Consider the following 24,447-nt stretch of genomic DNA (forward strand, 5'->3'; position numbering starts at 1 on the left):
AGGGAAAAAAAGTCAACTCTCCAGTTCTAGTACAAAATTCAAAGAAAAAGGGTCGGGTCAAATAATGGAACCCTATGGATTCATGAATTTGGGAAAATGTAGGGGGGGTGATGATATTTTCACCCCCTACATTACGTGCATACCCCCTTGTAACCTGATTTGACGTGAAAAGTGGGCAACTTTATGTCAAATCACATTATAAGGGGGTGCGCAAGTACTGCAGCAGGGTGAAAATATCATCACCCTTTCGTTATTATCTCTCTTTTGATTTCTTCGGGCGAAAGAGAAACGTTAATGTGGCTTCAAAGTGGGCGAATTCATACTCTCAAAGGCGAATTTATCAGGGCCCTAAAACTAATGTTCAATTTAATTTGTGTCCCACATGGTGACATGGGGATGTAGTTAACAACTTGACATCAAAGGCACAACATTCTGAGGTGACCTAGGGACTTATGGCCACGGGCAGAACAAAATCCCATGTACATGATAGAGAGTTATAAAAGGGAATGATATCAGCACAACCACTAACCCAACTTGTTCTAGCCTGGCACAGGATATTGAGATCCTTACTCTTTCGCACCTTCTTTTTCAGCTTCGAGGATTCTGCTCTGTGCCTGACTTCAATCTCCGAGTGCAATTGTCGAGTTACTTCTAAATTTTCCTTATATCCATACCAAGTTTATCCCCCACCTCCTCCATGGCAGCAAATTCTTACACCGCCAAAGTTGTAGAGTGAGTCGTGGTCATGCTATTATAAGCAATTAGCTTATGTCTGGACTCTACAAATCATATTTGACTACTAGTAATTTGCATTTTGCATTTCTCAATACCAAATCCTTTGATACTCACAATTTGTATTATGACCAGAATATGATGATTTCATCTATATTTTATAATTGAGAATTTTTTTATAATGATTGAAGAAAACACTTTGTTACACTGAAAAGATTAGGTACTGATACTGCAATGCTTATGTCCTGTTAGGACTCCGGCTTTTCAAGTTCTACAGTTAAACTACTGGGGTATATCCTTTCCCTTCTGTAAAATTCAGACTAGTAAAACCATGATGTAGTGAATTTAATGAGTCTCTGCACATATTTGGTCGCAGTGCTTAAGGGGAGATGACTTTTCCTGTTGCAGAATTCTTGCTTGGTAGATAGGGAGTTTTTGTGTATCCTTTTCTGAGACATCTGGTTGCACATAGCAGTATCTAGAACTTTTATTCTCTAATGAAATGGTTTTGATTTTGTTTATTTTGAAACTTAAATGGTATATGCAGGCAAAGAAAGCTGTTTGAGCTCTGATAGGACTAGTGAAGTAATGGGAGAAAGGAAGAATACAATCTAACCCAAAGCTAGAGGCCCTGATGGAATTAGAAGAAGCATGAACAGCAAAAGCCAAGAGTGAGAAGGAAAGAACCCGCCCACTAACATAGATGTGATAGTCACCGTTGATCCCAACTGTGCAGTAAGACTGATGTTTGTCAAAAAACAAAAACATTGGAAGGACAAAAACTCAATCAAATACAACGAGCTTCTTGTATTCATCCCCAGAGATGGCCGCTTCCATAACCTCCACAGGATTCGGGATCTCACCTCCGTCCAGAAATAGCTTCAGCAAATTCTTAGAGTACCCACTTACTAACGACACCCCTTTCGCCATCCCTCCCACCGGAGTCGACCTTGAGTCTCTTAAGTTCCAAAACACCATCTCCGGCACCGACACGTACCCACTCTCCCTAAACTTCCTCTGTATCGCCTCGTAATCTGTCTCCCATTCGTGTGTCGGATCTCTCTCCCGCTTATTCCAGAGACCAAACTCATTCCAATCCCTCTCCCTACGCGCGTCATCAAACTCCATATCGCTGAACACAAAAATCCTCTTCACCATCTTCTCATCCTCCAACTTTCCTGCTACTGCAATCTCCAAAATCCGGTCGAAAACCTTTTGAAAATCCGTTTTCATCCCCCATTCCATCGATTTCACGAACCGGATCTTCTCTTTTAGGGTTTCACCTTTGATCTGATGCAACTGAGGGTCACTGCTGAAGGTGATGACCTTCCCTTTCCATGGATCTTCGCTCAGTTCTGAGATCAAGAGCCCGAGAGCAACACAGACATCCATCGGCCTCCCTTCCATACTGCCAGACACGTCGCAGACAGCCAAACAGTTGGTTAATTTCCCTTGTTTTGATAGATCATCAACCATTCTTCGCCATTGAAGCTCTGCAACGGAATCGGTTTCAGACTCATCCTCGCTGTCTGAATCGGATTCAACCTCTGCTACGATCTGGTGAGGGAGCAGCGCGCCCGCGGCAATCTTTGCCTTTCCTTTCTTGACTCGGTCGAGGAATGCGGAGAATCGTTCCGGATCGTGTTTCTCGAAGAGTTCTTTGTAGTTTTTCATGGCGACCGAGGCGACTCGTTCGTACGGGAGCGAGTCCCACCGGTTCGAGCTCATGAACACCTCCGGTAGCTCTAGTGCTTGACGGAGTGGGACGAGAATCTGCTTACGGAGCCGGTCGCGGATTCGATAGACATAATACCGCTCTTCGAGATCCTTGTAGTTGGGATCGGATTCGCGAGGAAAGACCAAACGAGCAATAGTCTCGCAGATGAGCGTGCATTGGTCGAAGATTGAGTCAATGGACGGGCACCATTTCGCGGCGAGGCTGATTCTTATCCGATCGCCGGAATTCAACGTTTGAATATCGGAGATAAGAAGATCAGCGAACAGATCCGAGATCCGATAGTGCAAGAAATGGTAATCGGGATCGCGATCATATCTCCCGATGACTCGTATAGCCATGGATGCAATCTTGGCATTCCTTAGATCCCTCGCTTTCTCCTCGCTCTCCCTGTCGCTGATCTTACTTATCCATCTTTCACGTTCTGCGATTCTCCGGACGTCAGGGCCTTCGAGTAGCCGGAATAAGATTTCCGGCAAGTCTTTTAGGTAACCGAAGTCGGAAATCGGCCTGAGATTCAATGCTAGGGTTTTGGGGTGGTTTTTGTGGAGCCACAAAACTGCAGTGTAGAACCCTTCCTTGTCTGATTTTCCGGTCCCTCTAACGCCACGTAGTTGGCAGATGAGTTTTAGGGTGGTGAGAGGGTTGTGATCCCAAGCGGATTGCAATCTTAGGGTTAGGGTTTCAGGGGGTGTGTCAGGGACCACGTGAAAGAAGAAATCTAGGCAGGGGTTGCCCGAGGATAAAAATGTAGGGGAATAGTTCTCGGTCAGACCCATTGGGAGGTTTTCGTTAGTTGTTGCGGTGTTGAAGTGGGTAGTCATAAGGTCCATGAAAGGGTCGCCGGAATTGGGGCTTTGTTTTCCGGCCGGTGTAGGTGGGTGGTGAATTTCCGGCGGGCCGAGGAGGGGAGCCATATAGGAATTTTGTTTTGATATGTCTCCAAGTACAACTTTCAATGGTGTATTGAAACAGAGTCGTTTCATTAGTCTCCATGGTGAGTCATGTGGGAATTTTGTTTTGATAGGTCTGAGTTTCAAGGTGTCAAATGGGAGGGCATGAGAAATGTCGGTGGCCCATGAGGCCGGCGAGCCGACACGGCACGAATAGAGCATCGGAAAAACTTGTCAAAACCCTAGATTAAAACGTATTTACAGGTAAAATTTTCTTATTTACTGATGATGGTTTTGTGGGTCGCTTCTCCAAACATCTAACCAATGGTTATTTCTTATTTAAACTTCCCAAAAAGATAAACGACAGCCAAGGCTTTTACTAAGAAATCTCTCTGTAAATATCCAAAAATAAGAAGCAAACTGTTTTGGTAAACCTAGTGTATTACCAAACACGACCAATCTCTATCTAGCTAACAACCCTAAAATCTCTCCTAATATAGTTAGTGATTTGCTAGCCAATTTTCACATAAAGCCATTTCGCAGCTGGCTTTTGCATATTGGAACAGCCACACAGGTTGACTTTTTTGGCAGGGTTTGTCTTATGCACCCATCTCATACCAGACGAATTTGTAGTTTAATGAGAATCCCTAAAGTTTAGGAAACTTACTACTTATTTTCTCTAGGGAAATGTTATCAGCACTACTATATTTTGATGAGGACACTCTCACTTTATTAAAAGTACGGTATGGACCGCACCATAGGATGATCCAAACTGTCCATTAGATGGACCACAGCCTAAATAGGTTGTGCCCCAAAAATCACTTCCATAGGTTGATCCTAACCCTCCGATCTGAATGTTAGAGGGTTGATCCGAACCCACTATAGATCGGACGGTTTGGATCATCCTATGGTGCGGGCCATACTGTTCTTTTAATAAAGTGAAGAGTGCCCTCATCAAAATATAGTAGTGCGTAGTGCGGATAACATTTCCCATTCTCTAATTCCAACGATTTTGGCTAACTCAATCTGGATAACACAATTCTAACTCCTAAAATTTGTGTCATTTCTCGATGGCAGATTAAAAACTCCTTTTGGTAATAGTACCAATAATAATAAGAGGAATGATAAAATGAAGGGCGCCCTTCCAAAAACCAGCTACAAGGGCGCCCCCACCGGTTGATTTCCACCGTTGATCTTGTTGTAGCCTTCTCCGATTCCAATCAATTATTAACCAAATGGATCGTCGATCGGAACTACTGGATATGATCCGATCGTCTATCTAAAGTTCTAAACTAGTAGTCGATCGGAACTACTTTCTTTCACTCTCTCTTCATCAATAAAGCCATAAAGGCAATAGTTTGAAAATCTCCCCCCTTTCTCTCACTCAAATAAGAGTAGCATCCCTCTTACATGAGATTTTATAGATTTCACATGGTGTATACAGTAAAGGCCATCCCATAGGATGATCCAAACAGTCCATTTGATAGGCCACAACGTAAATAGGTTGTGGCCCAAAAATCATTTCCATAGAATGATCCCAAATTTCCTATCTATATTGGTTTCCACAATATGCACTTCCTTACCGATCAAAGGGGTAGGATTATCCTATGGACGGTTTGGATCATCCTATGGTATGGCGCACAAAGTACAACTTGAAAAATAATGAACTGTGCGTGCTTAAATCATATAAACTCTCATTTAAGAGAGAGATGTTGCCTAGGGGGAGAGAGAGAGAGAGATTTAAATAATTTAATGTTGCCTTTATCGATGAAGTGAGAGATTTCCATGTCTATCTCAGACTTGTTAAAGTATTCTTCTACAATTGAGGGGCAGTCACCCCACACAACTTTCCTTTGAATATTAATCTGTTTCTGCTAGATTTTTCAACTGTTATTTTCTTTTTCTTTTTCCTCTTTTTTTTTGATAGGCAGGCTGGGTTTTGGCTGATCCCCACCATTTGCATAAGATGAGAATTACAATCTAGAGTATTCATGTGTTAGCTCTTTTACTTAAACCCAGAACATTATGGAATGGGACGTTGATAGCCATTGCTAAGTTCCAAACTATTTGATTGAGCACGCTAACCTCCCAAGGGCCAAAACTCTTGTTTGATGTTGAATTAACTGCGTTAGAAGAATCTCCTTCCACCAGGAATGACTTCCACAGTGCCGTCCATATTTTTGGGAATACCAAGTACAGATCACAAATTAGTACAGAAGCCTTTACTCAACATAATAATACTGCCCCATTTAGTGCAGTAGATGTAGAACTTAAAAATGAGCCATTAGCTTTTAACTTCATATAAATAGGAAGCAATTGTTACGAGGAATTTAGGACTTTAGCCTTATAAATTCATCATTGGAATCGGTGAAACCCGTTATTATAATTTAGACTCTTGCTGAGGTTGTTATTATGAAGGGCTGCAAATATTCGGTATCGAACTAATTTACGTGTGCCAGTTTGAGTATTAACATTGATCTACCAATGATTTAACTACGGACTTTAGATTTTATGTTTAAGAGTTTCAACTAAAATTTGACTAAGTAGAAAGGCGAGGTCCATAGCATCAATCAGTCTTTTCCAATGTGATAAAGTTACGTAGTGTCTATTTTTTCTTTGATAAAATAAGGGGTATTTCCATGGGTTTGCCACGATCGGTCGAAGGGAAGGGATAAAGAATAACAAGAATAAAAAGATAGAATTAGAATTGTACAACCGTACAGGCATCTTTTATGCATTGCATACGGCTCCGCAATGGAATTTCCTTTTCCCTTCCATCGAAGAAAGAGACAAATAGAATCCATCAGGCCCAGTTAACTGTGTTTTATTGATCCATGTAGATCTAGGATCGGAAGCGAACTTAATGAAAATTTTCTTGGATTTGTTTAAAGATGACCGAAGGTTGAATTACATGCCATTATTGTTTTTGGGCTGCAGTAATTTATTCACTGTCCAAACAGTGAGCTCAGTTGGAAAGCATAAATTATGAAAAGACAGAGCAGAAGTTCCTATTCTATTAATACAGGAAATATGAATGCAGTCTTCTGTTTCAGCTTTGAGAAGATATTATCTGTGAAGAACTGGATGTTTGTAGTTTCAGCTGTTGAGTGTAACTTTATACAGTTGCTTTTCACACGAATCATAACTCAAAAAGGATCAAATTCTTTTTCCAGCTGTTTATTTCGCTGAAATTTAGTTTAGGTGTAAGTGGGGACTTTAAGATTATTTGCAATGATAGATTTAACAGCATTGAGTTTGTTAAAATTGGTCTTCTTGTGTGGGTACATGAGCGATATCTTCAGGTAACAAAAAACATTGATACAATAGAGATACTTGTTTAGGATTTCAAGTAGCTATAAAAGAGCCTCTTTCCCAACGAATTGCAGGCTAATGAAGAAAGCGCACAGGATCATACAGTGCATTTACAAACATCTGATCTTGACAAAATTCATCTGCGCAAGAAGCAGAGTTCTGCTCATAGAGCAAAGAGTTTTACTCATATGGGAAGTAATGTACGGAGAAAACACGAGAACAAATGCAGTATGATAATTGAGTGGATACGATGGTTTGCAAATGAAGAGGAAGAAGATGGGGATGAAATGGAGCCATTGCATAACAAGAGAAAAGAAATGAGAAGAAAACAAAAGCTAATGAAGAATCCAACAGGTGATGTCCTCAAAGTTGAAGCTACAAACAATTCCTCACATACAAGTTGTAGCCTCAAAAATATTTCAATATCTGTGAACCACAAACTGAGAAGAGGAGTATATATCTGTTGTGGTTCATATAAACAAAATTTAACATTCATATTGGGCATTGATTCAAGATTCAAATCTAAGTTAACTAGGAGAAAGGGAGAAAAACTCTTCTAGTTTTTAAGCTTGTCCTTGGATTCAAGATTCATGTCAATGTTGACCACGAAAAAAGGAAAAGAAACGCAACCATCGAATGATTGAACTTTTTAGGCTTGATAGGATCCTAGTGAGGATTGGGAATATCGGTATCCATACACATGGTTTTAAATTTCCGCCAAAACCAACATAAATAGCCAAAATATTTTCATTTTTATTTTCACCAAAACATATACCACCTAAGCGCATATTAAAATCAAAACTGTAAGTGTATTAGTAGTGTAGTACAGACATTATATGTTATAGGGTGATGATTTTTTCACTCCCCCACATAGGATTATGCGCCCCCTCCCCCCCTTTTAACATGAATTGTGTTAGACTTTAACTGGGGGGGGGGGGTGTTGAAAAAATCATCTCCCTATGTTATATAAATATATTTACATGAATTCATTTCGTATAAATATTTATATGAATTACATGTGAAATGTGGTTTCACTAGGTGTTTGATGTGTTTAAACCACTCTTAAATCACTAGGATGAAGAGTTTTCGAGGTAAATGTTAAAAAAAATAGAGCAATGCTAGATAGAAGGGAGCCCTTGCAAACATGAGATGAAAGGGCTCCCCCATTGGCTACATGTCACTCTAAAATGCAGAAGTCAACGAATATTAAATGCACTTTGGTGATGTCCAGCCAACGGGGGAGCCCTTTCATGTCATTTTTTGCAAGGGTTGGCTTCACTCTAGCCTTCCTAAAAAAAAATATTATCTATTTATCGGGGAAGAATATTGTGTTTCTATGGCTTGGCTATTTCTATGAAGTGAATTTTGTCTGAATACTACAATCAGGATTATACTTAGAACTGCATTAAATACCATTGTTTTCTATGTTATTGATCTACGTAGTGCATCCATTTGAATTTCTTTTGTTATATAGATGCATTGATGTGCATTCTGATGAAAAAAATGATATGTTTTCCAGCTATGGTTTCATGATAAATCATTGTTTGATGCATAATAATGACTGTAAAGTAGCCATGCATGTTACCTCTTTCTTTCATGCTTATGGATCTGAATGAGATGCAACATATTTGGTTTGTTCGATTGTGAATGTTCTCATTGGCATAATTTCTAATTTAGCAAGTGCTTCAATTACATCTCTTTATTTTACATTATTGTTTTTTCTCCACTTTGGCATGTACTCCAATTGATAGTCTAAGCCTTGTTCCATTGTGTATGATAGAAAATCAAGAAATTATGCATGTTATGAAAAGATATGCCTTTTTATATCTTCTTCTCATGGCTGTCTTTCTACATCTGATGGTTCAAATCCAGTTCCATGTCCTGTTATATCCAGCCCTCAATTCTCGGAGCTCAATAAGATTCTAGCTACATCCATCATCATCACCCCAAGGGGCCAAAGATACCCGCTCTGATGGGTAATTCTCCATCAAAAGCGCTTGGAATAAAATTCAAGTTAAAGAGCCGACCTTTCCTTGGGCCTCATCAGTATGGTTTGTAGGTCACGTCCCGAGGCAATGTTTCACAACATGACAGGCTTTCCTCAACAAACTTAGCACAAGACACCGTCTAACATTCTTGGGAAGCTCTAGGAAATTGGAATGTCCTCTCCGTGTATAGACCACCTTTTCTTTGCTTGTCCATTCTCAGCTTGGATATGGCGCTCTGTCCTTTGGAGATTCTCCTTCCGAATACGGCCTAAGAGAACCCTTCTTCAAGAGGAAGCTTGGATGCGCGAAACCTTTAACAGTAAAGGACAGGCTTCTACTGCCATTAGAGTGGCTTTCTGTTCCACTATCTATCACCTTTGGCAAGAAAGAAACAACAGAACGCATGGCTCTCCATCCAATCACAAACAGAGCATTCTGTTCAAGATCATAACCACCACTAGAATCCGAATGATCCACCTCAAACTTCCAAACTCTCACAACACCATTACATCTTCATTCACACTCCATATCACCCTCCCTCTTCTTCCTACTCCACACAAGCAAAAAACCTGACCCTAGGAACCCCCATCTAGTGATGAAATCAAGGTTAATACCGATGCCTCTCTGACCTGTTCGTCAGCTGCAATTGGAGGAATCTTACTCGACAGTAGCAGCAATATTCTTGCCTTCTTCTCCAAATACCAACCAACTGAAACCATTCATGGCTTTGAATTGGAGGCAAGTTATGATGGCATCATGCTGTGGCAAAATTTGGATAGAAGCCGACTCAAAGAGTGTCGTCGAGGTGATTAATGGAAACTTCAAATGCCCATGGCGCAAGGGAGACACAGTTTGCAAGATTAAAAATGATCTCAAATCCTTCTCTTCGTGGAGAGTAACACACATGTGGAGAGACGGCAATCAGGCCGCAGACTTCATGTCCATGTCAAACTGCCCCTTCAAAGGGGTGGTCATTGATCCACACTCTACTCCTCCTCCTCTTCTTGACATTGTAACTGCTGACTCTATGAGAGGAGCTCTCTCTTGACTGTATTTTCTGTTCATTTCCTTAATCAAAATTACGGTAGGGGTCTTGCCTAAACCCAGCTTCCCTACCAAAAAAAAAAAAAAACACTCGGAAACCTTTAATTTGCTTTCTTAATTTGTGAGAAGAGAATTTATATGATGCCCGACGTCAAAACATAAAGGGCGCATATATACAAAACCTGCGCATATGGTTCTCTCTCTCTCCGCCCTTTAGGTTTTCACGGTCGGGCACCATATAAGTCTCTTGTGAGAAAAATAGCCCCTTCGTAAACGAATTTTTGTTTTGGTGAGTTGGGGATATTTCAGAGTAGTGGAATATGTAGTCGGAGAAGACATGCATTGGATTTGCCTCGAATTACCTCGAATAATAGTGTTTGGTTGCGCGGCCTAGACTGGGAGAGTAATGGAATAAGCAGGGGTATCGTTAACAAATTATCGAGAAAGTGAAGAGAGTAAAAGAAAGAATAAACACCATTCCCAAGAAATTTAAAGAAAAATTTCACCCTTTTGTGGATTTTTGGTTAGGATGTTATAGAGAGGACAAGAATGGCACATCTGCTTGTAGTCTCCAAGGAGTTCAATGCTATATGGGCAACCATACAAGAAATTTTGCTGATATAGCACCAAAATGCCACACAAAATTCCTAAGCCTCCCAAGCTTTTGTGCAACCAATTGCATTGATTTTCTGGAAAACTTTGGAAAGGATAAATATTTCTAAAATTTCTTATTTTCTTATACCGGCAAAAGAAAACTCGATGAACCCTGTTCAATTTTTATTCAGAGCGACCTATAATATATCCCTTCTAAATTAACCATAATTATATAACATTTCTCTAAATCTTTAACAGAAGAAAATTTCAAGAAAAAATATTCTGTCGGAAATGTTTTTCTTGCAATCCAAACAGGCCCCATAGTCCGATTGACTCAAAATCCTACCTAAACTCAGCCGAGTCTCTAGTAAAACTCGACTCGATTCTGAAGTCTATTGAATGACCCAGCGGGGCCCTTGTTAGCCAAGTCGGCAGGTATCCAGAACGAGTCAAACTCAAAACCCAAACCCCTTGTCCCCAGAAGCTTCTATAAATCAACACACGTTATTGCCACTGTCATGCCACTGAGCCACTTCATTCACTCTACCTGTCGACACGCTCACAATCTCTTTATTTTTACGTTTCTTTCTCCTTCAAGTCCAACCCTTCTTAGTTAAGCAAACCCACACATAATCTTTAGTAAGAAGAACATGCCCACGTGACATAAATACCCTTTATCTAATGATACTTAAACCAAGGTCTACCATATCTTCTTCCAAAGGTATTTATGTAATTTTCCTAGTCGGTTTCAAGACTTGAATTAAGTTTATTCAACCTTCTATAAATAATATCCTCCTCCATGACAATAACATCAACACACACAGAAACACTAGCAAGAAAATATCCCTCCATCAGAAAACAGTAGCAAAAATCATTTTAGATTCTAACCATGAATAACAAAGCGGAGGAACAACAGTCTCATCAACCTCCTTCATATCCTACCTCTGCTGAGATATGGGGAACCACTGTCATGGGCTCACCAGCTGTGCCCTCAGCGCACCCACAAAACCAACAAGCGGCCTTATGGAACGCATCTGAGCTTCCCCACCCTTACATTCTCCATCAATCTCCTGTTGATAAACCGAGTGGTAGCCCTATGGAGTCGATTCTAGATTATTTCAACTCATGGACCAAGAAGGCTGAGGAAATGGCCACCAATATCTGGGTTAACTGTAAGTTTAACATTAGATCACTACAGATTAATTGCTATTAACTCAGTTGGTCTAGACTTGTTGGGCTTCCTAAAACCCTGCTTGTTTTGGAATTTGAGAATTGGGTTTGTGCAAAACAAATTATTGGGCTTAAAATTAAACGCAATTTTGAGTCCAATAATCAGTTTGGAACTCAAAATCAATTCTCAAAGTCCGAAAAACAGGGCCTTACAAAGTAAAATCACAGTTATAAGATGATCCTAACCGTTGTTACTGCTTGATTGTCCAACGGCTAAGATCTTTAAAAGGATGCAACTTTTATACTGCTGCCCAGCACCAGTTGGGCCTTTTGTTAGTTTAAGTATTGATTCACCCTTTCTTTGTAGTAATACTCAGTTCTTGAAAACGAAAAGATTTTATAAATCAGGTACTGTGATCATGATATTCATCCCGCCTGTAAAAAAGAGAAACGAGCCTGATTTCTTGGTTGTTTAGGACCTTTGAATTCTTGTTTATTAAGGACTTTGGTTCATAGAATTCTAAATTTGTGATATGATCGGCAGTTGAAAACAGAGTATTAAAACAAGGAGGAAGCTCACATTCAAATTATACAGCTTGCGTTGTTTTAGTAATAAATTATAAGCTATGCTCATATGCTAATTGGGAAGGGAAGTGTTGGGACAATTCACTTTTCTGATGTGTGATCTTTACCACGTTCCTCGCTTTGATACCACTTGTTGGGACCCGTTCATAAGCTAGCCCAAGCTAGCCCTCAAAGGGAGTGAGGGTGCCCAAGTCCTTATAAGCTCATCCATATCATATAACTTTTCCAATATGGGATCTTTTGCTTTCGCGCGAAACCTCCAACAGCAAGTATATATCACATCACAAAAATCTGCTCGAGTTTTAATCAACACGCCTGTAACTCAGTCGAATTCACTCTACCCAACTCATTTGAGTCTAGCTTTCGAGCTTCTGAACTTTATATGGTTGAAAATGGGTTCGTTGGATATCTTTCTGGATACTTAACACAGCTTAGTTTGACTGCATTTTGATTTGCTATCTGTAGTAAAAATGGCGCCTTCCCCATCAGAGGCTGCAATGGGTAAGCTTCGCTTAACGGCAAAGGCATTAAAAGAAGGCGGATTCGAGTCTCTATACAAGCAGACATTCCCGATGGCGCCAGATGAGAAGTTGAAGAAGACATTCGCTTGTTATCTCTCCACCACAACAGGTCCAGTCGCCGGAACCCTTTATTTATCGAATGTCAATGTTGCCTTCTGCAGCGATCGTCCACTCTCTTTTATCGCCCCTTCTGGCCAGAAGACATGGAATTACTACAAGGTAAATTTCATTTAACATGATATTAATTTATGAATACACCTTTTAATCTCAAAAAATGGCAATTAAATCATTGGTCTCAAAGCGAACTGTTGAAGTATAAATGATTAAGGCCCTGTTCGTTTATGATTATTAAGATTATGACAAACTGACTATGAGTGCTAAACCAATTATTGACTCAAAATGATGTTTAAATTTGAGTCCAATAATCGGTTTAGCACTCACAATCGACTGTAATAAATCTTAAGGCCCTGTTCGATTGAGATTGTGACCACCGATTGTGAGCCCCTTAACCAATCGACTCCAATAATTGGTTAAGGGGCTCACAATAGGTGGTCAGAATCTCAAACGAACAAGGCCTAAATAACACCAACTCTAACAGCTTAAGCTTTTGAAGTAATGGTTGTTTGACATGTTATAGAGCAATTGTCTCACGGGCAGGTCCTAGGTTCAAAACCCAACCCAACTTCTTGATATTGATAATACATGTGTATTTTCAACCCAAAAGAGGAGCCACATGTGTCACCTGAATGGCCAACCCAAAAAAGAGGAGCCACACGTGCAGAAATGTTGACGTATAAATTCTCGGAAGTGTTGACGTATAAATGATTACATAACACCTTAAGCTATAATTGGTTGTTTCACACGGATAAACATTTAACAAGGTTTGAATTCGTAACAAATGAATTACTGTGACCAGATACTTGTACCTTTGTCAAAGATCCCTGCCGTCAATCCTATTACCATGAGAGAGAATCCTAAAGAGAAGTACATAGAGATCGTCACGAAGGATGGCCATGAATTCTGGTTCATGGGTTTTGTCAATTATGAGAAAGCCGACACTCATCTATCTCAGGCTCTGGCGGAGTCCGCGGCATCTCAGAAGGAAGCCGAGTCCATTCCAGGTTAATGGAAATATCATTTGAACTTCCCATTACATGTAGAACTTTGTTGCTCTTCATGTTCTTTGGTATGAGTTATGTATACCTAAATGTGTTTCAGTAGTAATAGTAGTTCTTTTTGTTCTACGCATGTACATGTCAACGTTTTCTAAACGTTTTGGTTAATAATTATAAGTTCTCTGGTATTGATGTTCTTCTTCTTCTTGTGGGTATGTACATACAAAAGAGGAATGCCTCAGCATGGTAGAGCGGGTGTAGCTCCTACATTGAATTGGTCTGAAGTGTCAATTTGAGAGGCCTTACTTTGGACCTTTCTTGACCCAAAAATCACACCGATGTTGCACTCCTAGCATAAAAATATGTGAACTTTTGCCATTGAATGTGAACTACTGCTTGTGTGAAGGTTTCATCTGTCTAATTTATGAATAAAAATACACATTATTAGATGTTAAAATTGGATGATTAGTATGATTTTTGGGCCATAGAAGATGAGTAGCAATGCCCAATAAGTGGACGGTTCGGATCAATTAAGGATGGGACCCAATCAAATGAGTCATTGTGAAAAATATGTAACTTTATAGTGCATAAAGCTATATGGAGGAGGTCGATCAGGAGATGCATTGTCAAGGGCCCGTGTAGAGTTCTACTAAAACCAACTGACTATTGAAGTATTAATGATTAAATAACACCAACTCTAAGAGGTTAAGCATTTGAAGTAGTTGGTTGTTTCACATGCTAGGTCCTGGCTTCAAAACCAAAACTCTTTTAGATTAAAAATCCACATGTAAGTAGGGTTGCAACTGGCGTCGGGTTTTCCTAAACCCTACCCTACGAGAGAAACTATCTTGGGTCAGGTTGGTTCTTCTTCAAAAAAATGCCCAAGTAAATCCGACCCTACCCAAGATAGTTCCTTGGGTCGGATTGAGTCAGGTTTTTCTACATTCCTGATACATGAACCATAATTTATGTTCCAATGGTTGAATTTATGGTGCATGATCTATTCTAATCCAATGGTTGAACTTATGTAGTTGGAACACATTTTGGTAAATAGTTTTTCTCCAAAGACCTCCCAAATTATTGTTGGAGTTGCAAACTCGGGTCGGGTTTTCTAGAACCCTACGCTACCCTACCCTAGGAGAAATCTCGGATCGGATCGGGTCAGTTTATTTTTAATAAACCCGAGATTCCTAAACCCAGCCCATGGTTTTTTCGGGTCGGGTAAAACCTGTCCCAAGTTGCAACTGTAAATGTGCGGCCAACCCAAAAAGATGGACCACACGAGAGGGGGGTGTTGAAGTATTAATAATTAAATAACTTTAATTGAGAGTGTGTGCACCCCATGCACACACTTGTGTTCTTTTCTTCTTATCAATTGATCTCGATGTTTTTTGGTCGGTAAGCTTGGTTCGACCTAAGGGTCAAAGAATACAATCTTTACCAAGTGGACTACCTACTACCTCGACGTTATTCCTTATCTATTTGTTTTTTTCTCTACACAAGTGGACTACGTCTATTAAGACAAATAACTCTTAAGATTGCTAACCATATTAGTTACTTTGGCCGTAGTTCTTATGAAACTATTAGATAATACAATCAACTCCATTGAAATCCTCATAAAACTCTTGAATAAACTAGCCAAATGTAATGAACTCATAAAGACTTTTCCTTGTAACTCATTTTACAGAAGAATCTCAGTGGTAAAAATAACAACAACTACTTTTACTCAGGATCCTCCTAAGTCGCTGAAACAGCTAAACAACACAGATCCAGTTGCTAAAGTTGCTACTGTATTACGTGTCTCTTTCAATAAAATCAGCAGCAAAAATTTTAATACATAAGACGACCCATCACTGATTGAAGGGTGGACCCATATCTGTGTCAGGGATCTCCCTGAGAGCCCTCCCTATTCTGCCATTTTTTCAGGAATATATGATCTTTTGACAAAAGCATAGCTTATTGGCATAGAGCATGGTGATAGGACACATGTACAATGACCAAGATGGTGGATCAGATGAACCACCTCGTGAATGGACCATAATCTAAAATCACAACTACAGCCCAAAAGATGGTTAGCCACACAATCAAAACCTGCAAATAAACAGCTAAAACGCCAAACAAAAAACAAACTACAGTTCGATCTACACTCTGCCCTCCAACGACAAATCAATGAATCATCTAAACTTAGACCAAGCTATCTATCTATCTTTGCCTCTGATTAGATTCCTTTTTGGCAAGGAAAGAGAGGTCTGTGCAGAAAAATGGAATAATAGGAGCAGGGTTTCACTTGATCCGGACATTTGATTTCAGGAAATAATTGGAGCTTTCTGTTGAGGTGTCTCTCTATTGCTTGTAGTACGCACTAGGCTTCCCAAAAAATGCTAGGCTGGCCAAATATTCATATTTCAGTGTCAACGGGGCTCTGCACTTACATGTGGCAAGCACCGATTTGTCCAAGAGCATTGGTCCCACATGATAATCACGTGCCAATTTTGGGGATACAGAACGGGTCCACATTGGCCTTGGGGCTGTAGTATTTTATGGCTCCAAGTTTTTGGAACTCCAATTACTATGGATCAGTTTACCTCCATTTTTACCTCAAAAAAATGGAGCCTCTAGTCCGTTTGGTAGCCGGAATTTTTTCGATTCTTGGGACTTTTGTGGAATTTCCGCAGGAAACCCATGTTTGGTTGGTGGGCCCAAAATAATCCCAGGAACCAAAATGACCCCGCACGAAACCCAGGAAGGAAAAAAAAAAACACTCAAGGAGCCAAAATAATCCCAGGAACCAAAAATAAGCTAACAGAAGAATTTTTTTCTTCCCAACAGTTCAAACAACCAAACAAGTCTGGTCAACCAAACATGCAATTTTTATTTTAGCGGGATACTTCCAGGGGTTTTTTTTCCCACCAATCTCCCAGGAAGTTTTTTGTTCCACAAAAATCCCAAGAACCAAAAAATTTCGGCAACCAAATGGAGCTGTACATTTCGAGTATGGAACTCCGTTTGGAAAATAAAGATGACGAGTTGGCAATTTTTATTGGTTTTTTTCTTTTTCTTTTTTCTTTTGCATTATGTGAGGATTCGAGCTCACTTCCTTATCTTCAGTGCCCCAACAGAGAGTTTCATCTTTTTTTACAAAATGAATTTCCGTTTTGCTAGCAATCCTGTAACTAATTAAAAACCATTTTTCTATCTCGTTCAAATTGCATATTGAATCTTTGGTGGATGTGCCGCAGTCCAATCCAAGGAAAAACGGATAATAATAAAAGATTAAACAAAGATCCACCCCTTATGTACTGGGGAGGGATTCATCTATTTATGGCTTGAAAGAGAAAAGAGGAGTCGTGTCGGCAATTACCGTCTCGATCAAGACGGTGTTGTGATTGAAACTTCAAATGACTTTCCTCTTTCAAGGAAGTAAATTCCTTGTCCGGCATCCCTATTAATCTCGATAGTTACCCTATGGTTCAGCGTACTTCAATATGATTCCCAATTGATAACCATTGTAAGATAAATTAAAATCGTAAAGCAGGTCAATGAATATAAAAGCTGTTGTGCCTAGAATAAAATTATAAGCTAATCCTGTCCACAAATTCATCTAAATTAGTTTGATCCGGTTTAATGCGTAAGCCTTTCACCGCACTCGTAGGGTCTCTACTCTCTACAGTCTACCTAGTGACCAAGATATGTCATGCAAGAAGAGATGTCTGATATGAACTCCCAACTCTATTTTACAATGCTAATCTAGTCGTTAGGATCGACTCACCATAGTGCCTTTTGGTCTATTCACTTACACATTGGGCCCACCGAAGTAGGCCTCGGATCATGCCTGTGTGATGCTGGTGGGCCCAAATCAGGTCTCAAGTATCTGAAAAATATTTTGGACCTTGGGATCTGGATCCAATGGACACAGTTCGGATCTGATTGGTCTGCCCAAATCTTGTCAATTAACATTAAGGATCAGTTGGATCCATTGGACCGTCCGGGTCCGTTGACACCCTAGCCTAGCCAGTAGAGTCAAATAATAAAATAAAAAACCTACAAATGCGGATAATAAAAAGGAAAATACAGGAAATAAAGATGAAGAATACAGAAGAACCAAAGCCACACGGTCGCACTCATTAACGATTTTATTCTATATTTCCCTTCCCATAGACCTTACTGGCTTGTTAGTGAGCTTCATCTGAAGCTCTAATGGAGCCATAATATAAAAACAAAGACGAAAAATAGAAAACAAGGAAAAAATAATCGAACTATAGATCCATTTTGTCTTTAGTTTTCACCAACCCACACCAGAAAACTCTTATTCTTAGATCTAGAGGAGGAAATCATATGAAAAAAAAGCTCAGAGAGAAAACCAAATGAGAAGTTATCAATGACGACGGTTCTCCGGTGAATCGAAATGCAGAATCTCGCCATTGCATTTAGGGCATTCGAGGACCGATTTGGGCTGCATGGAATAGACATGGCATTTCTTACATCCAGCAACGACGAGGTCGCCTTCCTCGTATTGAAAATCGTCACTTGAAGGAGAAGACTCATACGAAGACTCATACTCATAACTATCTTCTTCTTCCGAGTAAAAACTTCCCGAAACTGTGTTCGGATGTTCATTTGTTTTCATACCGGTCTTCCAATTTATATAGTAAACTTCCCCTGTCTACAAAACAGAGAATAAATGAGATTCCAAGCATTCATTACAAAACAACATTGGATACTACACCACCCAGGCTACCCAAGCGTGACATGACTGCCGAGTCGGCACTGCATCAACTATCAAAGAAAAGCTAGAAGTCAATTTGAACGAAGAAACTTCAAAATTATAAGAAAAGAATATTTAAAAAACTAAAAATTGTTGGAAAATTAGAAACCCATTAAAAAATTCAAACATTCAACAATCCAAGAAGCACAATAATGAAGAAAATCCACTCAGATAAACCCAACAAAAATTATCTTTTTGGGTAAAAAACGCCAACAAAATCTTCTTTTTCTGTCAAAAATCATAATAAAAATGGATCCAAGAAAGTATATAACTCTAAGATTCAGCACTCAAAAAAAACACAAAAGGTTGATTTGCTTTTTCCAATGTTCCCCATTTTCCTGATTTGTAGTAGAGACATAAATGAGAGAAAGTAATGAATACAAGACAAAAGAGAAATAGCAATGATTTTGACATGGGTTTTAATGGAACACCCCTATGACACAAAAATGAAACAGAAAAAACATAGGATTGCATTTATTTTGGGCAACCTTTAAATCAAGGCATTGTTCCCATGGGCAAGGAAGAAGGACATCGGAATTGAGCTCCAAGTTTGCTTCTATGTTGAGCTGATTTTCCGGCACCGGACGAGAGGTGCCGGAAGAAGAATCTCCTGCAACTGAGTGGCCGGAAGAAGAATCTCCGGCGAATGGGTGGCTGAGAGAACAGCCCTTCAAAGCCTCCCCCAAAGAGGCCTTAACCGCCTCTATGTTTGGGGCAGTCATTGAGACCCAAAAAAAGAGAGAGGGTGAAGAGAGGGAAAAAGGGTGGGGGTTTTTAAAGAGCCAAAGAGGAGAAACGAATTAAAAATCAGTCTATTTTGGGATTCCCGTGGGAATCTTATTAAAGTCTGGGTAACAAAATGGAGAAAGGTAAAAAAAAAAAAGAAATTATAAAAATGTTGCCGGAGTAATTTTAAATCCGGTGTTGGGTAATTCGGCAAGTGTATTTTTCTATGGAGGGATAAGCACTGTTACTAATATACCCATTCTTACAAAATGAAATTACTTACACACATGTATTAAGAGGGATTTGCTAGGGACCATCTCAGAACGCATTTCGCGGCTGGGCTGTTGCATGTGAGACCAGCCCTCTGCTGAAAAGGGAACAAATGGGCTGGTCTCACATGCAACAGCCCAGCCGCGAAAGCCTTCTGTCGATGGTCCATAGCAAATCCTGTATTGAGAAGTATAGATATGTCTTGGAGGATTATCTTGAGGGGTATTTTCGTCATAGATGGAAAGTTGTGCACTATATTGTGCAATTGGCTTCTGAGAATATGACAAACTCTCTCTTGCGTATGTGCTTGCAAAAGTATAAGCTAAGCAGTAAGATTTTTGCCGAATGACTAAACTACCCAGATTTGTTTACCCAAATTACGAAGAAGTCCAAATGGCATTGAAAAGACTTTATATTGCATTTTGGTGAGAAAAATAAGAAGTTTGTGAGCCTGTATTAGGAAAGCCTCCTTTCATAATATATAAATGAAATTCATATAATAAAGAAGCTAATCATTGAGCTGTCGAAAATGGAAAGGGTAGTCATTAGTCATTACACAGTTAAAACTCGGCTTAGAAAACTCAGCGAGTTTGGTGCACCACATATCCGAGTTAACTCAACTTAATTTATCGGTCACCGGAATTGCTTAGCTAGCCTAGTAACTTCCCGGATTAAGATTAAAAAATAAAAATAAAAAAAATCTAGCCCTCCGATCTATGACTAAATGGGGACTAATGTGCTTGACGTTAGAAGAATCCAATGGCCTTGATTGCCACATACATTGGCGCTGGGTGTCCCTAGTGATGAAAAGGGGCGTAAATATCAATCACTTCCCAGTTTGTTTTATCTTTTGTTTGTCCACTTTATTTTCTATTCTAGAATAACAAACGGTGTTTATTTTATCATTGGATGGGCTTGCTATCATCATCCATTTAGATCTAGAACCACCCTCGTTAGGGTAAACTATACAAGCATTGGAGTTTATTCAAGATAAAATTATTCAATTAGGATAACCAATCCCTAAAAAGGCCCCGTTGGTGCATAAACCCATTTATCATAACCATGAAAAGTTCCTAACCGTTGGTCGATCTATTTATTTTTATTTTTTTTGCTCAAATTTTGCATTCCCATTGAAAAATAAGGGCACGGATTGAACGGATATGAGCTTCCAAACATTGCAATTTCAAGATGATTACCCATTGCACCAATTGTTCAAAACTTCAAATCCTAGGGCATGTAACATAGATTCAATTCTAGAGATGGGTCACACATCAAGTTTTGGTGCATAATCCATACAAAGTGCTAATCCTCATACAACTTGTAGAGAGTGATTTACAAAACGAGTTTAAAAAGTTCCATGTTGCTTCATTGCTTGTAGTATGAATAGCCTGCTCTGTTTGGTTGCTTGTAGATGGCTGGGAGAATAGGAGAAAAGTAAGTCAAAGAGAATTAGACAAGAATGGAAGAGAATGGAAGATGGGGAGAATATTAGGAGGGAGATTTGCGAATAGTGTTTGGTTGCGCGAGGAAATTAACAGAAGATGTAGGGTGTCATTATCAAAATATAGGTGGAAGAGAGATAAAGAGAGAGAAAGAATAAGACAAGAATTTCTCCTAATTCCCTCCACAAATTTCTCCATTTTGGTGAAAAAATGGGAGAAGATTATGGGGCGAACATCTTCGCCACGTAGGATAAAAACCAATAATGATGTATAGAAGTTGTCTAGTGGTCAAAGGTGTAAATGACAACCAAACATGCTTTGGGGAGATTTCTGGGAGATCTCATGCATTTGAAACTCCTACAATCCCCCCAAAACAAGCAACCAAACATAGGAGATTTTAGTAATTTGACAGTACATGGAGTAAACCTCTAATGACGAAAATACCCCATGACATAGAACTTTTGCATCAAGAAACACACGTGGAATATGGGGGGCATTAATTTCTCTCTTTTACAAAAGGCAGGTCGGAGTTTCCGCCACTAAGGAAACATTCCGATAAGGTAGTCATATTCCAACAACAGTGAGGAATTTTTCAACCCATTAATCAAATCCCAAAAGAGGACAAGATAGGAAAAAAAAAGGTAGATTTGACATTTGTGTCGGTAAATGTGCAATTTCCACCCCAGAAAAGGGTAATTTCGTCATGCGCTAAAAGCATGTCTACCCCGGTGGAAGTAAGAAGTAATCGGGAAATCAACGGCTGCAATTGGGAAGGTTAGATAACTGAGATTTTATATGGTGTAAGCCCTATAGTAACTTTATTTTCAAAAAGTACTGTACGGAATCATCCAAACCGTCCATGTGATGGAACACAACGTAAATAGGTTGTACCCCAAAAATCATTTCCATCGGATGATCCTAGCCCTCCGATCTATGAGGAATTGCATATTATGGAAACCTCTATAGATCGGAGGACTAGGATCATCCTATGGAAATAATTTTTGGGAAACAACCTATTTACATTGTGTTCCATCAAATGGACGGTTTGGATCATCCTATGATGTGGTCTGTACAGTACTTTTTGAAACAATAAGGGAGTATGAGAGCTTACACCATAAAAAGTCTCAGATAACTGTAGTTCCATGTTTTTTTGTTGCTGGTGTCGTAGTACTGTTTTCTATATCTATTATCTTAGTTGGGATTTGCTAGCAATGGAGCGATTCAACTTGGCATGAGAACAGCCACAGCGCACAGGCTCACTTTTTAGCAGATTTTGTCTTATTCGGTGGCTGTTCTTTCATTACCAAAAGTCAGCCACTGGCTTTGCAAATTCTTTTTTTTCTAGTTTTATCTTCTTTGGTTTTGTGTTTCTTTTGGCTTCACCTAAACAACTCTTATAAGTGCGTGTTTGGCGTACCGTTTAAAACACCGTTTGGCGTTTGAAACACCGTTTTGGGGCCAAACGGCCGTTTGGGAGTGTTTGGGTGCGCAGCTACCGTTTAAAACGCCGTTTGAAACACCGTTTTGAGGCCAAACGGCCATTTGGGAGTGTTTGGGTGCGCAGCCACCGTTTAAAAATCCGTTTGAAACACCGTTTTGGGGCCAAACGGCCGTTTGGGAGTGTTTGGGTGCGCAGCCACCGTTTAAAACGCCGTTTGAAACACCGTTTTGAACGGAGTTTTTGGGCTACGGATTTTTACATGTTTGCCCTCACCAAAACCTATTTTTACGTATATGCGTGCGATTTTATGCGTTACGTCAAATATAAAAAAAGTGGGGGTGTTAATATCATTCTTGAGGACACAAATTTGCTAAATTGTTAATATTTAATTCAAAACAAGGGGCTGCTGATATCATTATATGATCTCTTAATTTTGATTTTTTAAAGACAAAAGAATTAAAAGAAACTCTAGTTTCTTACTTTCTTCATCTACTTTGCAAAGTTGCAAACCTTCTCACGCCTCACTGCCTCAGCGCCTCCACTCGTCCGTCAAATCCGGCAAATCCGGCCGTTGAGAAGAAGAAGGAGAAGAACCCCAAAGGTATAGCCATTTTTATTTTTTTGGCAATGATGTTAAATTTTAATAGTGTTTGAATGAAATCATAATGACCTTTTAATATTGGGCCTAATGAGAGAGTAGTTGAGTTACCAACCAAACAATGTCCTTTTTGGTCATTTTACCACTAAAACTCTGTTTTGGGGCATTTGCAACCAAACACACAATACCTCCGTTTGCAGTTTAAAACGCCGTTTTGATCTGGCCAACCAAACATGAAAATGCCGTTTAGCAAAACACCGTTTTGAACCAAAACACTGTTTTGCAAAACGGAATTTTAAACGATATTTCAAACGGTACGCCAAACACACCCATATGTTTGCTAAGAAGTTAGCATTTCAAAACATAGTTTCCAAAGAATACCTACAAGGCTACAACTACAATCAATTTATCTTTCTAAAGCCTGTTCGTTTCAGATTGTGACAACCGATTGTGAGGGCCCCAACCGATTATTGGCTCAAAATCACGTCACAATCTGAAACAAACAGAGCCTCCACATGTGATGGTTCAAAGGATTTCTAGGAACCTTTTTTTCAAGAACCCAAGAACCTAGTTCTTACTAGTTTTCACACGATAGATTGGTTTGCCGTGGCTGGTTCTTACTAATTACACAAACTATTAGTTCTTACCAAAAAAGGGGAAATACCGTTTGCAGCAAGCGATTTACAAACTCATGTATCTGACCGCTTCGTAACAGTTTAGACACACCCCTGGGGTTTTGGACTCAGCAGCCATGGTTGTGAGATTTTCTGTTTTAGCAGCCATAGTTGAAGAAGAGCCAACCAAATCGCGAAAAGCAATCCGTCAGCGACTAGTTTTTATGCAGGTAATAATGGCCGGTGAAGATCGTCCATCCTTTTGCAATTGGTTTTCAGACATTCAAAAATGGTCGTCGGATTTGAGGCAAAAATCCCCCAAAAAAAACCAAAAAAATTGGAAGATCATCGTAAAAGAGAACAAAAAAATATAGGGAAATGATATCCGCGCCAAGGTGTTTCGATAAACAAGCGCTCCACTTGTTTGTCGTGTAGTATTTAAAGGGATTTCAGAGGATATTACGGTTCTCAAAAAAGCTCTTTAAACCCTTTAAATACTACACGAAAAGCAAGTGGAGCGCATGTTTATCGAAACACTTGGCACAGATATCATTTCCCAAAATATAATCAATTGTAGTCACGATCATTAGAAACCGTAATTTTGCATGAACTAAATGGTAAACAATGAGAAGATATCACTTAATAAGTTGAGGCATGAATCGGTATTCGCTATCCTTAAGAAAATCTCGTCCACACTATGAGGAATCAACAGTGCAAATGTGATGATCGGTGTATGCCTCCAAGATACATCAACTCTTGCTCCCGAGTGTGTACTCACACAGCCCAAATGCCTTTCAAACTCGCTTATCATGATGCTTGCCTTGATCGTAAAACAAAAGGAAACAAAGAGAAGATCAAGAAACCAAAAACAGAGAGAACCAGTGAGTGTATTCTTCTTCTTC

The 24,447-nt window shown here is 39.6% G+C and overlaps 3 protein-coding genes across 3 annotated transcripts; 1 reads left to right on the plus strand and 2 right to left on the minus strand.

Annotated features, from left to right (window-relative positions):
* Window positions 1–1,292: 1,292 nt before the first annotated feature.
* On the minus strand, window positions 1,293–3,612 carry LOC143862033 (uncharacterized). The gene has a single exon (XM_077373023.1). The coding sequence runs from the start codon at window positions 3,580–3,582 to the stop codon at window positions 1,516–1,518; it is 2,067 nt and encodes a 688-aa protein (XP_077229138.1). The 5' UTR covers window positions 3,583–3,612; the 3' UTR covers window positions 1,293–1,515.
* Window positions 3,613–11,091: 7,479 nt separating this feature from the next.
* LOC143860832 (GRAM domain family protein) lies at window positions 11,092–13,885 on the plus strand. Its single transcript, XM_077371660.1, has 3 exons — window positions 11,092–11,470; window positions 12,519–12,793; window positions 13,491–13,885. Exons 1-3 carry the CDS (start codon window positions 11,188–11,190, stop codon window positions 13,698–13,700), a joined length of 768 nt encoding a protein of 255 aa, XP_077227775.1. The 5' UTR covers window positions 11,092–11,187; the 3' UTR covers window positions 13,701–13,885.
* A 3,928-nt stretch (window positions 13,886–17,813) lies between these two features.
* Window positions 17,814–19,245, minus strand: LOC143862346 (protein CURLY FLAG LEAF 1-like). Its single transcript, XM_077373373.1, has 2 exons — window positions 18,943–19,245; window positions 17,814–18,352 (listed from the first exon to the last, which is right to left on the minus strand). Exons 1-2 carry the CDS (start codon window positions 19,174–19,176, stop codon window positions 18,065–18,067), a joined length of 522 nt encoding a protein of 173 aa, XP_077229488.1. The 5' UTR covers window positions 19,177–19,245; the 3' UTR covers window positions 17,814–18,064.
* Between the last annotated feature and the right edge of the window lie 5,202 nt (window positions 19,246–24,447).

The sequence above is a fragment of the Tasmannia lanceolata genome, unplaced genomic scaffold (genome assembly GCF_043159265.1).
Source record: "Tasmannia lanceolata isolate RefF3 unplaced genomic scaffold, GAP_Taslan_0.1 ptg000037l, whole genome shotgun sequence".
Classification (NCBI taxonomy): domain Eukaryota; kingdom Viridiplantae; phylum Streptophyta; class Magnoliopsida; order Canellales; family Winteraceae; genus Tasmannia; species Tasmannia lanceolata.

Excerpts from the sequence above, each read along its gene's own strand:
- LOC143862033 (XM_077373023.1), bottom strand. The coding sequence starts at position 3,582 with ATGCTCTATTCGTGCCGTGTCGGCTCGCCGGCCTCATGGGCCACCGAC.
- LOC143860832 (XM_077371660.1), top strand. The coding sequence starts at position 11,188 with ATGAATAACAAAGCGGAGGAACAACAGTCTCATCAACCTCCTTCATAT. Across the intron at positions 11,471-12,518 it reads CACCAATATCTGGGTTAACT|TAAAAATGGCGCCTTCCCCA; the intron begins GTAAGTTTAACA and ends TGCTATCTGTAG. Across the intron at positions 12,794-13,490 it reads AGACATGGAATTACTACAAG|ATACTTGTACCTTTGTCAAA; the intron begins GTAAATTTCATT and ends TACTGTGACCAG.
- LOC143862346 (XM_077373373.1), bottom strand. The coding sequence starts at position 19,176 with ATGACTGCCCCAAACATAGAGGCGGTTAAGGCCTCTTTGGGGGAGGCT. Across the intron at positions 18,353-18,942 it reads AACAATGCCTTGATTTAAAG|ACAGGGGAAGTTTACTATAT; the intron begins GTTGCCCAAAAT and ends TCTGTTTTGTAG.